This window comes from Amblyraja radiata, chromosome 32 (assembly GCF_010909765.2).
Source record: "Amblyraja radiata isolate CabotCenter1 chromosome 32, sAmbRad1.1.pri, whole genome shotgun sequence".
Taxonomy (NCBI): domain Eukaryota; kingdom Metazoa; phylum Chordata; class Chondrichthyes; order Rajiformes; family Rajidae; genus Amblyraja; species Amblyraja radiata.
In genome coordinates this window covers 22022010-22038501 of record NC_045987.1, presented here as the reverse complement: position 1 = coordinate 22038501, position 16492 = coordinate 22022010, and the positions used below count along the sequence as shown (strand labels likewise).

General features: G+C 42.3%; 1 protein-coding gene across 4 annotated transcripts in view; it reads left to right on the top strand.

Moving 5' to 3' along the window:
* golga1 (golgin A1) overlaps nucleotides 1-16492 on the top strand; it is a 69855-nt gene that overhangs the window by 7993 nt on the left and 45370 nt on the right. For all 4 annotated transcript variants that reach the window (XM_033048621.1, XM_033048620.1, XM_033048619.1 and 1 more), the window contains one exon: nucleotides 7204-7294. In XM_033048621.1, the coding sequence (XP_032904512.1) occupies nucleotides 7204-7294 (91 nt within the window). The remainder of the gene's footprint in view (nucleotides 1-7203; nucleotides 7295-16492) is intronic.

Sequence of the window (16492 nt, the reverse complement as noted above, 5' to 3'; positions counted from 1 at the left end):
GAAGGAGGTTTTAATGACATGGCGGATGTGAGTGAAGTGATGTCTAAAATTGAATGGAATTGATAAGATGTAAAGGCGTCATTGTATCAAACAGCATGGAAACAGCTCCTTCAGCACATCTCATGCATGCCCACCAAGATGTCCCATTTAAGCTAGTCCAATTTACCCATGTTTGGCCCATACCTCTCTAATGTTACCTATCCATGCACCTGTCCAAATGTCTTTTAAATGTTGTTATTGCACCTGCATCAACTACTTCCTCTGACAGCTCATTCTAAATGCCGTTACCCAATGTATGAAAAAGTTGCCCCTCAAGGTCATATTAAATCTTTTCTTTCTCACCTTATGAAACTTGTTCTTGATATCAGTATCCTGAAAGTAGATCTTACAGAAATGACTACTGCTCTTCCCTGAATGGTCATCAGCTCAACAATGTTGAAAATGGCATAATGTAATAAAAAAGAACTGCAGATGCTGGCTTTTACCAAAGATAGACACAAAATGCTTGAGTAACTCAGCTGGTCAGGCAGTATCTCTGGAGAAAATTGATTGGTGATGTTTCGGGTCAGGACCCTTCTTCAGATTGCCCAATGGTAAACTTGTTTTTTAGGGGAATGGGCACAGGAGATTCCTGCATTCTCTGCTTACTCCCTTTATTCTTCCTGATGGTCGCCCACCTACCTTTTGCCTTTACCTTATGTGTGACCACCTCACTATAACTTTCTATCTATGAGGTTCTCATTCCCCTGGGTAATCCTGAGGTTGTCCAGTCACAGCTCCAGTTCCCTCATGTGGTCAGTCAGGAGCTGCAGCTGGAAGCACTAGAGGTATAGTCCTCACAGACACTGGAAATCTCCCTGACTTCCCACATCCTGCAGAAATGCCCTAACCTACCATTGCTACTGCGTTAAGACCAAGGAAGAGTTACCAACATGATGTAGAAGAGTTGAACAAGTGGACGTATTCATGGCAGATGCCTATGTGCAAAGTGGAAAGGAAAACCAGAAAGATGAAGTATTGTTTAAATATGAACAAAATAAGCTGATATTGTTGTAAACCAGTCACTAAATGCCAACACTTGGGTACGGCAAGCAGTTAACAGGGCATTATTCCTGCTCTGCATTTTGCAACTCCCACACTCTTTTGTCTTGGCTCTCGCTCTACAACTGCTCATTAACCAGTTAACCATCTTTATAGAGCATAAAGTGCTGGAGTAACTCAGCAGGTCAGGCAACATCTCTGGATAGATGATGTTTCGGGTCGGGACCCTTCTTCATACTGATTGTGGAGGGGAAGAGAATGCTGGAAAAAGGGTGAGTGTGAGGTCAGGACAAACTCTTCGTTCCATCCCACCTCTTTTTCTGCCTTTGTCCACTCATCTGCTAATCAAAAACACCCCTCACCTGTATCCAAATATCACTTGCCAGGTTTTGTCCCGCCCCACTTCTTTTCCAGCCTTTTCTCTTTTACTGCAATCAATCCAAAGTGGAAACCTGCCCCGAAACACGTTTGTCCATTCCCTCTACAAATACTGCCTGACCTGAGAAATTCTTTGCAATCAAATTAATCTTCATATGTAATGTTGTTGCAATCAGCTTAGTTATTAGGCCATGATGATATTACAACTAGAATATTGTGTAAAGTTTTGGTCTGTCCCAAAATTAGATGTTGCTTTTGAGGGACTGGAAGGAAGATTTGGCAGATTGGTTTTGAGGATAGAAAATTTATTATTTACTAGACCAAGTGCAGACCCGTTGGGTCTGTTCCCCCAACGTGCGGTTGTGGGGGGGGGGGGGGGGGGGGGGAGGCGGCATGCAGCGTCACACACACTAACTATCTCCCCCCCCCGCACTCACGCTAATTACCCCCCTTGATATTATATTAATATTATTAATTTGCTCCTTTTACCCCATAACCACTCTATCTACTGACGCATAGCCCCCAACTTGCAGTCACATCTAGAGAGGGGGGAGGGGGGTAGAGAGTGAGGGCAGAGAGAGAAGAGGCAGAGACACAGAGAGAGGGGCAAGAGGGAGAGGGGGTGGCGAGGAGGAGAAGAGGGAGGGTGGGTGAGAGGGGAAAGGTGGGGGTGGAGAGGGGGGGAGGGGGAGGGGGTGAGGGGAGGGGGTGAGGGGAGGGGGAAAGGTGAGGGGAGGGGAAGGGAAGGGGGTAGGGGTGTGTGGAGGGGAGGGGGTTTTAGGGGAGGGATGGTGGGGGAGGGGAGGAGGGGGAGAAAGAGAGGGGGGAGTGGAGAGGAGGGGAGAGGAGAGGAGGGGAGAGGAGAGGGGGAAGAGGAGAGGGGGGGAAGAGGAGAGGGGGGGAAGAGGAGAGGAGAGGGGGGGGAAGAGGAGAGGGGGGGGAAGAGGAGAGGAGAGGGGGGGGAAGAGGAGAGGAGAGGGGGGGGAAGAGGAGAGGAGAGGGGGGGGAAGAGGAGAGGAGAGGGGGGGAAGAGGAGAGGAGAGGAGAGGGGGGAGGGAGAGGAGGGGGGGGGGGAGAGGGGGAGAGGAGGGGGGGGGTGGGGGGAGGGGGGGGGGAGAGGAGGGGGAGGGGGGGGGTGAGAGAGAGTGCCTTTTTATTTCAACCCAAACCCCCCAAACAACCATTTGCAGGCAGTGCTTTTTTACTTTAACCATATTTTCATTTTCAAACCACATTAAGGGTACTTACTCACAGCTGTGTGAACATGTGTTCAGTGTTGTTCACAGCTCAGAGAAACGTGACCCTCTACCTTCCTCCAGCTTGCAGACTAATTGAGGCACACCACTTACTGGTTTTATAGTCCATCCCCCCCCCTGCCGCCAGCGGGGGCAGCAGAGAGAATGGGGAATTTTGTAAATTCATTAATATCTCTGTCAATTTTCATCGACTGGAAAAATCCTCGGCACACATGCGGTGGAGGGGGGCTCTGAGCGAGGTGGCCAAAAATGACGGCCGTAGGTGGCGGCGTTCTCTCGGAAATCGCAGCACAGATCGCCAAAACCGGTCAAGAACAAAGTTTTAGTAATATAGATTATAATGGGAGATAATGAGTTGGTGGTCTTCTATCCGATTAGGATTTAGAAGAATGAACACAGGCTTCCGTAAAACATAAGGTGGGGGGGGGGGCTTGATAATAATATATATATAACTCTCTCTTGAAAACATCCAGTGAATTGGCCTCCACTGCCCTCTGTGGCAGCAAATTCCACAGATTCGCAACTCTCATGGTGAAAAAGTTTTTCATCATCTCAGTCCTAAATGGCCTACCCCTTATTCTTAAACTGTGACCCCTTGTTCTGAACTTCCCCAACATCGGGAACATTTTTCCTGCATCTAGCCTGCCCAATCCCTTAAGAATTTTATATGTTTCTATAAGATCTCCTCTCATCCTTCTAAATTCCAGTGAATATAAGCCCAGTCGATCCATTCTTTCACCATATTTTAGTCCCGCCATCCCAGGAATTTATCTGGTGAACGTACGCTGCGCTTCTTCAATAGCAAGAATGTCCTTCCTCAAATTAGGAGACCAAAACTGCATGCAATACCCCAGGTGTGTTCTCACCAGGGCCCTGTACAACTGCAGTAGGACTTCCTTGCTCCAATATTCAAATCCTCTTGCTATGAAGGCCAACATGCCATTTGCTTTCTTCACTGCCTGCTGTAAATGCATGCTTACTTTCAGTGACTGATGTACAAGGAAAAAGTTGCACCTCCCCTTTTCCTAATCTGACACCATTCAGACAATAATCTGCCGCCTTGTTCTTGCCACAAAAGTGGATAACCTCACATTTATCCACTTTATACTGCATCTGCCATGCATCTGCCCACTCACCCAACCTATCCAAGTCACCCTGCAGCTTCATTGCATCCTCCTCGCAGCTCGCACTCCCAGCTTTGTGTCATCCACAAACTTCAACATTTAACACCTTTGTCTAAATTGTTAACATATATAGCAAATAACTGGGGTCCCAGCACTGAGCCTTACGGCATCCCACTAGTCACTGCCTGCCATTCTGAAAAGGACCCATTAATTCCTACTCTTTGATGTAAGGCTAACTGGTCTATAATTCCATATTTTCTCTCTCCCTCCTTTCAAAAAAAGTGGAGTTACCCACTTATTAACTACCCTCCAGTCCACAGGAACTGATCCAGAGTCTATAGGACATTGGAAAATGATCACCAATGCATCCACGATTTCTAGAGCCACCAGCTTGAGTACTCTGGGATGCAGACCATCGGGCCCTGGGAATTTACCTGCCTTCAGTCCCAACAGTTTACCTGACACCATTTCCTGACTAATATGGATTCCCGTAAGTTCCTCCCTCCCACAAGATCCTTGGTCCCCTAGTATTTCTGGGATATTGTTTGTGTTTTCCTTAGTTAAGACGGAACCAAAGAACCTCAGTCTGAAGAAGGGTCTCGACCTGAAACGTCACCCATTCCTTCTCTCCAGAGATGCTGCCTGTCTCGTTGAGTTACTCCAGCATTTTGTGATTATCTTCTAACCAAAGTACTTGGTTAACAGGTCTGCCATTTCCTTGTTTCCCATTATTAATTCACCTGTTTCTCACTGTATGGGACCTACTTTTGTCTTCACTAATCTTTTCTTCTTCACATGAAATATATAATATTCTTTACTCTTGTGCTGGCACAGTAGTTCATTTCAATCAAAACCAAGATTGAATAATCTTTCAATTTGGGAGAATGATGAGAAATGTGTTGAGGCAGAGAATCTGTCAAAATATTGTTGAGGTGGCAGAGCAGACTCAAGAGGCCAAACAGCATGTTAGATTTTACTTTAGACTTGAGAGCTGCAGTGTGGAAACAGATCCTACTGCCCACTGAGTCTGCGCCGACCAGCTACTGCCCCTTCCCCTAGCATTATCCTACACACTAAGGACCGTTTACGATTTTTGCTGAAGCCAATCAACCTACAAACCTGTACGTCTTTGGAGTGTGGAAGGAAACCAGAGCACCCAGAGAAAATCCACTCAGTCACAGGGAGAATGTTCAAACTGTACAGACGGCACCCGTAATTAGGATCAACCCGGATCAATGGTGCTGTGAGGCAGCAACTCTACCATTGCCCCACTGTATTGCCCTATTCCTCTGTCTTTTATTTTTTATGTTATTTTTATCAATGCTTCTAAAGTTAATTGATTGTTTTATTGTGCTCTAAGTAAGCATTGAATATGAAGAATATTAGTGTTTTAAAATGTTGTCTTAAAGGAGGCTTTTCTTTTCATGAGTGATCAAGAAATAAAAACTATACATAGTTAACTGTATTTCACATGCCAGGGGACTGATCCTCATGCTATGATTAGTATTCTGATTAGCAGGTTGCCAATCTCTAATCGAAGCAGGAAATTAATAAACATCATGATTAATTTAATTGACATAACACAAGTTTCATTAGACTTAATATTAGACATGATCAACAACTTTGACTCATTTGTTTATTTACCAGTATTTAGATTTGCAAGTCTTCACTTGACGACTTAAAAAACATCTCTGATACTTTCTTTTAGCTTAAACGTAAATGAAAGAAACTGAATTTTTGTTGATATGGTGTTTCCGTATGAACTTTGAACACACATCTATGGCTTTGTGCAAAGTGTGGCTTCTGTTTATTTGACGCACATGACTTCTCCATGCCAGCAAACTTTTCAGAGGCAAAGAATGTCACAGAGTCTTATGTTTGGCTTTGATTTTATTTAATTGTACAAAATGTTTACTTTCAGAATGCAATAGGGAAACTCCTGTGTTGCGGTTTGGTGTAAATCACAACGTGATGTTTTGTAGAGTCAGGAGCATTGGTCAAACATGGTTCCCCTTTCATAAATCCATGCTGACTTAGTTGAATATTTTCCCCAAGTACCCTCTACCACATAGATAATAATGTGTCCTCTGAGAAGACAGACACTTATCTATTTTGAAATTTCTTTGCCATTTCTTTATCCCTGAATATAGTTTCATCTGTCCTTGTCTGTAAGAAATACACATTAATATTATCTAATCTTTTCCTTGTCACGCATCGATGGAAACCTGCCTTTATGTTCCTTCCTAGCTTACTCTTTATCAATGCCATTGGCCCTCCTTTACTGAATTCGACTTTAACCATTCCTCATGCGTACTCCTTTTTGGTCATATTACTTGCCTTCCCTGTAATTTAATACGATCTTTAACTTTTCTTGATAGCCTCAGTTGAATAGTCTTTTTCTTTTTTATGCTTTCACATGCCGAAAGCATGTATGCGAAAGGGAAGTGATTAAAATTGGGGGTATGTTCAGGACTGGAAGAGCGTGACTATCTCAGTGTTGTGGACTGCAGAAGACTACCTCTGTCGAGCAGGGAACAGAGTTGGCTGGTTTTGGAAACAGATGATATAAATTTCAAAAAGGCACATCTTAGAGCTTGTGCAATTGAGTGAACAAAATGTGATAAATAATTGTACATAATACTTCACTTATTTTATTGATATGCCAAATAAATGCAGTTTTTGTTTTCCGAAACTGATATTTCTTTATTCCCCCTCCCTATGTCCATTCTAAATTTACCTGTTACAGTTTTTTGCCTGATTGTTATCTATAATACTAAAAGTGAACATGAGAGTTGACTTAAAAAAATGGGGTTTTAACACAAGCATTAAAACATATCATGGCAGCACAGTGATAGAGTTTCTGCCTTGCAGCGCCAGAGATCCAGGTTCAATCCTGATCTTGGGTGGTGTACGTGCGGAGTTTGTATGTTCTCCCTGTGGCCACGTGGGTTTCCACCCACATTCCAAAGACATGCAAGTTTATAGGTTAAATGGCTTCTCTAATTTGGCCCTAGTGTGTAGGATGCGAAAGTGCGATATCATAGAACTAGTGTACGGGTGGGTGATTGATGGTCTTGCGTGGACTCAGTTCAAAGTAGTTACCTGGTCCTGAAGGTCCTGTTTCCACCCTGTATCTCTAAACTAAACTAAAACTCAAAACTCATATGAAACGGATTAAGTTAAGATGTGGATTTGGGTAAACCAGTGACTGTAGGAAACCCGATGTTGAGTTACATGGAGCTGTTGCCATGTTGACATTTGGCAAAGTACTACTGAGTTATCACACAGATCGTTGTTTCCAACAAAAGGCACATGGGTTGCAAAAATATTGTCAGAGAAAATTTATTAAGAAGGATTAAAACTGTAATCAGCAATTTAAAACATCCCCCTCTTTTTCTTGTCAGGCCTCTGACAGCAGTTGTTCTCGAGAAGATTTGTTGTCTCAGCTGCTAAGACGAAATGACCAAATTCGAAAACTGGAAGTCAAGCTGTCAGGTAACTACTTTGAACTGTTGGGGCAATTTGCGTGTTGGCTTCACCATTGCATTTTATTTTTTGACTAAAATTTCTCCTGCAAGAGAATTTACAAATGCAGGATGCTTAGTTAGACATAGGGTTTGATTTTTGGTTATCGCTGATTATTGAAAACAACGCAGTAGAATTATTTTAACATCATTAAGTACCTGTTAACTTTATAGTTTATATTAACCACACAGTTTTACTGAAGAATTGTGCTTTGAAAATGTGGATGTTGTGTGTAGACTGCTGACTGATAGCATGTGTTTGTGATTATGTCATAGAATGAACTAGTTAGTGACAGGAAAGATTAACTTGCGGCAGGGTGGAAACACAGAATAGCAAAAACATAGGTAGTCAACCACTTTGAATGTACAGGTTTTATGATTTGTTATTCATTACTAGTATAGTGGTTATTAATTTATTGTATTTTTGTTTATTATGTATTATCTTTGTGTATTGTGTTTATGGGTCTGTTGTGTTCTGTGGGTAAGAATTTAATTGTTCTGTGGTCAGTACATATGACAATTAATAAGCCTTATACTAATTAATAATGCTGAGAGGGATATTGCCCAAACACAGTCAGGTGGGACTAGTGAATATGGGGCATCTTGGTCGGCTTAGGCAAGTTGGCCGAAGGGCCTGTTTCCGTGCTGTATGACTCTATGATGTATACTTTTATGTATAGAATTATTTTTAATAACTAAAAATATCTGAACTTGCCAAACAAAGTGAGGAATCTAGCTGATGGATAGTTGGTGGTACCATAGAGGACTGTAGGCTGCCAGCCATTTGAAATTTGGCTCATTTTGGACGTCAGCACATTTAACTAAATGTGGAATCCCACGATCTGCTGTGTGTGTGGACTCACCAGTGAGATTAGCGGCAGAAGCTTGTTGTGCTGGAGAGGGGCCTGATGCACTGCTCACTGATGACTGGCTGGCAAACATATAATGACCTTAGGGCTATGGGGTGACCGCATGGAGGTACATGAAATCCTGACGGGAAGGCATGTTGGCGCAGTGGCAGAGTTGCTGCCTTACAGCGCTTGCAGCCCGACAGTTCGATCCCGACTACGGGTGCTGTCTGTACGGAGTTTGTACGTTCTCTCCGTGACTGCATGGGTTTTCACCGAGATCTTCAGTTTCCTCCCACACTCCAAAGACGTACAGGTTTGTAGGTTAATTGGCTTGGTAAATGTAAAAATTGTCCCTGATGTCTGTAAGATAATGTCAATATGCGGGGATTGCTGGTTGGCGTGGACTCGATGGGCCGAAGGGCCTGTTTCCACGCTGTATCTCTAAAACTAAAACTAAATATGGTGAATTCACAGTCGTTTACCCTGGGTGGAATCAGATTCTTGAGACACAGGTTTAAGGTGAGAAAGGAAAGATCTAATAGGAACCTGAGGGGCAAGTTGTAAACTCAGAGGATGGTGCGTATATGGAATGAGCTGCCAGGGGAGGTAGTTGAGGCAGATACAATAACAATGTTTAAAAGACACTTGGACATGTACATGGAATGGAAAGGTTTAGAGGGATATGGGCCAAATGCTGTCAAATGGGACTAGCTTAGTTGGGGGGCGTCTTGATCGGCACGGATGAGTTGGGCCGAAGGGCGAGTTTCTTTGCTGTCTGACTCTATGACCTCATTCTATTAAATGGGCCCATTGATCGTACAGGTAAAAAAGCTTCTTCAGCTTATTTTTCCTAATTATGTTGGTATTTTTACTTTACCAGAGGTTTACTCCCTTCTCTGAGCCCACCCTGCTTGGTGGGACACTGTTTGGGTGAAGAGGGTCAGCATGTTTGGTCCTCCAGATATTAAAAAGGTTGATCCTGCAGGCTAGGAGTCTTGGTGGCAGGTCGGGTCAAACAGGATACAGCGCTCTGATGCTGGCTTTGAAAGTGAACCAAAATTAAAAACGGAAAAGCCAAGCCCAATTTGTAGCTAATTTAAAAAACAAATCTTGATACTATACTTCCTTGTGGCATATTGTCTAACAGGGAGAATCACATTAACCATGTAATTCTTTCTTTTATGGATGTTTAATGTGTGATGTTTTGCTCTATGCCGTTGACTTTTTGGAATACCTGTCCCAGTTTCAAAAGCTATTTTTACTACAAAAAGTAATGTGCCACTCTCAATGCACAGGAGTACACTGAGTTAAAACTTCCACGATGCATTTTGTGCAGGCTTTTCAATTTACAAAACGTCCACTTCAAGTTCTGGTTGGAAGAAGGGATTTGGCTCGAAACGTTGCCTATTTCCTTCGCTCGATAGATGTTGCCACACCCGCTGAGTTTCTCCAACACTTTTGTCCACTTCAAGTATTTTCCAGGAATGTTTATCAAGCAAATATTTCTAGATTTGTTTTCATTGTTTTTGAAAAATCTGTGACAATGAGAAATTGACGACTTCTATTCTGTCTTTTATGCAACTATCGGTTTGTTTTGTCCATTGTAATAGATGTGACCAAAGGTGGTTAATATAAAGTCTTATGTACATTATTGTACATTATTGTACCTTATTGCTATATTTGGTCACTGTGATCACAGTTGTGATTGTGGATTACTGTATATTTTATTGTGCTATGTTTTGCAGCTAGGGGTTGTGGATGTTCAATAAATGCCTGTGGAACTTTCCATTTAATGGATAGAATATCATTTGCAAGCTTATGTTTCTTCAGAGTGGTATTATAGATTTGAATACATTTGAAAAAAGGTGAATAGTTTTGAATAAGACTCGATTTGTTTAATAACTATATTATTAACATAATTGGTTTACGAATTTTTAAGTGAGACCGTAAGAGTCATAGGTTTGTGCCTCTGAAGAGTATTCACCACGAAAAGGTAAATTTAGAGGAGATGGTAGAGGAAGGAACAGTGATAATGTTTTTTTTTTAAACTTGTGGACGAGTATATGGATAGTAGCCAAACAGCAGCAAACGAGATTAATTTAGATAGGCGTCTTGGTCGACTTGTTGGACTGAAGGTCCTGTTTCTGTTCCGTAAAACGATGAAATTAGATCAGCAAATCTTGGATATTCTGCTGTTGATGCTAATTGGCATTAAATGAGTGGCGTGCTCCATATATTCCTGCTTAGCTTGTGTTCTCTGTTGTACTTTAAAACTTAATGTTGCTTACTGTGTGTGTTATTTGTATTTAGCTAAATATTGCAGATGCAAAACAAGTCCCTTTTTTTTGAAAATGAGATTTTTGGGCATGGTTGTGCATGCTGATAAAGAATAGGAACAGGTTTGAGATCAGGTGAATTAGCGTGTCTTTTTATGGCTGAGGGTAAACTATTGTCTCTGAGCTTTGTAAATAGAGAGAATGGTTGATATTGTGAAAAGCAAGTGAGAACCGGGATTATTTTACATGTTGTTCATTATATATGAAGGAAATCTGATAAATGATTCACACCAAAACAGTGAGGTAATTGTGATGCACCTTGTGTATAATAAAGGGATTATTTGTGTTGTATCAAATGATCGGTGGTAATACTATACATTATTGCTATTTCATTAATGTACCAGATATCGTCAAGTGCCTTGAGAGATTCTAAATCATAAAGAGATTTTGAATTGTCTTACATATACCATTAGGTTTCACAAAAGGACACAAATTGCTCAAGTAACTCAGCAGACCAGGCAGCATCCAGGAGAACATGAATAGATGATGTTTCGGTTTGTGACCCTTTATCAGACGTATTGTAGGGTGGGAGAAAAAAGCTGGAAAAGGGCAACGCATGGCAGGCAATAGGTCAACAGAGGCAACATTTTTTTGTTAAGCAGATGGCTGGAAAAAAGGCCATGTACAAGAACTGAAGATGCGAGACATGTTTGAAGAGTTGTGGATTGTGAAGCCAGAGGGAGGAAACTAGCAGGAAGTGGTGGGGGAGGGTGGGCTGTAACAGGACAATGCTTTGGATCGTTTGACTTGCAAATAACCCACCATTCATCTCACAGTAAGGCTGCAGGGACATCACTCGACAATCCCTTGCCAAACCCCTGAAGGAACGCAGCAATCCGTCTGAGTGGTGAAACTCGCACCACACAGCTTTTGGCATGGCTGGCTCTCACGTGCGCCAATTGCATCAGATTTAGAGACACACAGATTCCCAAACAGTGTTTCAACTTCACGGTGCCTGATAGCTAATTTCATAAATGAATGAAGGAATGATATTTTATTGTCACATGTACTGAGGGTACCTCGGTACAGTGAATTGCTTTGTTTTACATACAACCTAGGCAGTACACAAGTGTCGCCACAAAGTGTTTGCGCCGACAAAGTTACAAAAGTACCCAACAATCCTATCTACTTCCTGCCGTTGCACAAGTTAACCCTCCCACTCATCCCCCCCACCCCCCGCCATTTCCCCCTTTGAACTCCGCGGCCCACCATCAGGTCCCCCCTTATTATTGTAAATAGTAATTTATGTTTTTATGATTATTGAGAAATACCAATTCCGTCAATAACTCAATTAATTCACCGAGGTCCACTGATAACGGAGAAGCAATGGCGCTGATATGCTGGTTGCGTGAATAGACTTTGGTTTCCACTCTCGCCCTGCAATGCCTTATAGTGACAGAAATAATGTTGCGTTCCTTTCAATCATAGCAACATGTAAACAAAAATATGGTCTTTAATGTAAAATAGAATAGACAATAGGTGCAGGAGTAGGCCATTTCGCCCTTCGAGCCAGCCATTCAATGTGATCATGGCTGATCATCCCCAATCAGTACCCCGTTCCTGCCTTCTCCCCATATCCCCTGACTCCGCTATTTTTAAGAGCCCTATCTAGCTCTCTCTTGAATGCATCCAGAGAACCTGCCTCCACTGCCCTCTGAGGCAGAGAATTCCACAGACTCACCACTCTCTGTGAGAAAAAGTGTTTCCTCGTCTTCGTTCTAAATGGCTTACTCCTTAGTCTTAAACTGTGGCCCCTGGTTCTGGACTCCCCCAACATCGGGAACATGTTTCCTGCCTCTAGCGTGTCCAAGCCCTTAACAATCTTGTATGTTTCAATGAGATATCCTCTCATCCTTCTAAACTCCAGAGTGTACAAGCCCAGCTGCTCCATTCTCTCAGCATATGATAGTCCCACCATCCCGGGAATTAACCTTGTAAACCTACGCTGCGCTCCCTCAATAGCAAGAATGTCCTTCCTCAAATTAGGGGACCAAAACTGCACACAATACTCCAGGTGTTGTCTCACTAGGGCTCCGTACAACTGCAGAAAGACCTCTTTGCTGCTATATTCGATTCCTCTTGTTATAAAGGCCAACATGCGATTCACTTTCTTCACTGCCTGCTGTACCTGCATGCTTGCTTTCATAGACTGATGTACAAGGACCCCCAGATCCTGTTGTACATACCCTTTTCCCAACTTGACGCTATTTAGATAGTAATCTGCCTTCCTGTTTTTGCTACCAAAGTGGATAACCTCACATTTATCCACATTAAACTTCATCTGCCCAATCCCCCAACCTGTCCAAGTCACCCTGCATTCTCATAGCATCCTCCTCACAGTTCACACTGCCACCCAGCTTTGTGTCATCTGCAAATTTGCTAATGTTACTTTGAATCCCTTCATCCAAATCTTTGATGTATATTGTAAATAGCTGCGGTCCCAGCACCGAGCCAAATTAGTCACTGCCTGCCATTCTGAAAAGGACCTGTTAATCCCTACTCTTTGTTTCCTGTCTGCCTACCACTTCTCTATCCATGTCAGCACTCTACTCCCAATACCATGTGCCCTAATTTTGCCCACTAATCTCCTATATGGGACCTTATCAAATGCAAAAATCTAGATGAAAATTTATTGTAGGACAGTACGGGAACAGGCCCTTTGGATATTTGGTCTGACCAACAGCTCAACACCAAACAGCGCATTACTTTCCCTGTGTAGCAAGAGCTCTGGGGGGGGGGGGGGGGGAGGGGGGGAAGGAAGGGATAGAAGATTTTTACTGAACAGGCCTTCCAGCCACTAAATCAAGACCAACCATTTGTTCTGGTCTGACATGAACTCCATTTTATTCTCCCATTGATTCCCCCAGATTCTACCACTTCCTTAAACATCTGGGGAAATTTACAAAGGCCAATTAAAATTCTGCATGGTTTTGGGATGCAGGAAGAAACTGTACCAGCCTGAGAAAACATTAGAGACATCAGCCAAGCCTTCGCTTACCAAAATCAACTGTTTGGAACATCATTAAGAAGAGAGAACTGGTGAGCTTACTAATCGCAAATGGACTGGCAGACCAAGGAAGATCTCCACAGCTGATGACCGAAGAATTCTCTCTATAATAAAGAAAAATGCACAAACAACTGTCCCACAGATCAGAAACACTCTTCATGAGTCAGGTGTAGATTTGTCTCTGACCACTGTCCGCAGAAGACTTCATGAACAGAAATACAGTGGCTACACTGCAAGATGCAAACCACTGGTTAGCCGCAAAAATAGGATGGCCAGGTTACAGTTCGCCAAGAAGAACTTAAAAGAGCAACCACAGCTCTGGAAAAAGGTCTTATGGACAGATGAGATGAAGATTAACTTATATCAGAGTGATGGCAAGAGCAAAGTATGGAGAGAAGAAACTGCCCAAGATCCAAAGCATACCACCTCATCTGTGAAACATGGTGGTGAGGGTGTTATGACCAGGGCATGTATGGCAGCTGAAGGTACTGGCTCACTTATCTTCATTGATGATACAACTGATGATGGTAGTAGCATGATAAATTCTGAAGTGTATAGACAAATTCTATCTGCTCAAGTTCAAACAAATGCCTCAAAACTCATTGGCCGGCGGTTCATTCTACAGCAAAACAATGATCCCAAACATCCTGCTAAAGCAACAAAGCAGTTTTTCAAAGGTAAAACATGGTCAATTCTTGAGAGGCCAAATCAATCACCCGATCTGAACCCAATTGAGCATGCCTTTTATATGCTGAAGATAAAACTGAAGGGTGCTAGCTCCAAAAACAAGCATAAGCTAAAGATGGCTGTAATACAGGCCTGGAAAAGCATCACCAGAGAAGACACCCAGCAACTGGTGATGTCCATGAATCGCAGACTTCAAGCAGTCATTGCATGCAAAGGATATGCTACAAAATACTAAACATGACTACTTTCAGTTACATGACATTGCTGTGTCCCAAACACTGTGGTGCTCTGAAATGGGGGGACTATGTATAATCACCGCTGTCTGTCATTTCTACATGGTGAAACCAAAATATATAAAAATGGCCTTTATTAAAATCTGACAATGTGCACTTTAACCACATGTGATTTTTTTCTATTACAAATCTCAAATTGTGGAGTACAGAGGCAAATAAATAAACAATGGGTCTTTGTCCCAAACATTATGGAGGGCATTGTAAGGTGTTGTCAAATGAGTAGCCAGTGAGAGAAGGAAATGGAGACGCTGGAGAGAAGGAAATGGTGATGTTTCGGGTCGAGACCCTTCTTCAGACTTAGTTTCAAATTTCCTGGTTTAACAAACAGCAAAGGAATCTGTCATTCTCTGTTCTGAGATTTTTAGGTTGACCCAAATCTCTGCTCCCAACTAGATTCCTAACTTCTTCATGCATAGAAAATAGCATTTTAACACCACGAATGTTTATTATATGGATTTTGTATGTTTGAACTTTATGATACTTGGGTTAATTTGTTTTGTACTCTATTTGAAAGTTAGTAGTAAATTCATTCAGCTACTCTGTGCAAGAGTATGATGCATATTTGCATTTAAAGTGGTTATTAGCTCTGCTGTTCAATATAAGACCATTCAGGTGCGGTCAGAAAGGATTTGTTTGCATATACCATTATGAAAAACTGCAGCGCGCCAAAAGGGCTATTTAGATGGATCAATTTAAAATCTCAGCATAGATTTTTGTTAAGGTGTTAATAATTATGTTGCCATGGTGGGTAAATGGAGATACAGATCAATCATAGTCCAAATGATCTAAATAAATGAAATGAATGTGACAATAATAAAATAATACCAATGAATGGTGAAATAAGCTCAAGTGGCTGAATTGCTGCCTCCTGTTTAGATGTGTTGTTCACAATTCATGCTCATTGTAGTTGGCTCCTGATCTGACAAAAACTCTTATTGAGTATTTCCATCCTTGTGTTCAAATCTCTGCATGTCCTTGGCTCACCCTCTCACTGTAGCCTCCTCCAGCACTACAACTGTCAGAGTTCCATGTTCCTAGATGGGCTTTTGCTTAATAGCTCTATTGAACTTGCTCAGTTGGATTCCAGCCAGTGTAAAGAGTTCAGTGTGTTTCTCTTCACATGAACCTGTCGCTCTGCCAATCTGCTGCGGCAGTGAAGCAGCTGTAGTTGTTCAGTGCTCATTTGTTGATTTGGATATTTGATAACTTGCTTTTGTATATCTGAATTAATATTGTCAATGCGTTACCACAGAAATGTTGCAACATAGAGTCGTCAATAATAAATACGAGCAGTTCCATAGCAAGCAGCAGCATTTGATAGCCATACATGGGACTTCACAAGTAGAAGGATTTGGTGTTGGCTAGCTGGCACAGGCTTCCTCAGCAACTTTGTTGGTCAAGTTTGTTGTGGTGAATCTGACCCAATGATATTTAATTGCACTTTGGGAGGTCAAATGTAAAGGGAAAATATGCAATTAATGGCATGACCCTTAACAGCATTCATATACAGATGGATCTTGGGGTCCAAGTCTACCACTCCCTGAAAGTGGCATCACAAGCTGAGTAGTGAAAAAGACATATGATATACTTGCTTTCATAGGTTGGGCCATTGAGCATGGGAGTCAGAAAGTCACAATACGGTTTTATAGGACCTTAGTTAGGCCCCATTTGGAGTATTGCATACAGTTCTGGTTGCCTCATTAGAGGAAAATTGTGGAGGCTTTGGAAGGAGTGCAGAGGAGGGGTATAGGCTCCTTAGTTGGACAAACTTGGATTGTTTTCCCTAAAACATCGTAGGATGAGGGGAGACCTGATAGAATTATGAGAGGCATAGATAGGGTGGACAGTCAGAACCTTTTTCCCACGATGGAAAAATCAAATACTGGAGGGCATAGCTTTAAGATGAAAAGGGCAAAGCTTAAAGGAGATGTGCGGGCAAGTTTACACAGAGGGTGGTGAATGCCTGGAATGTGCTGCCAGGGATAGTGGTTGAGG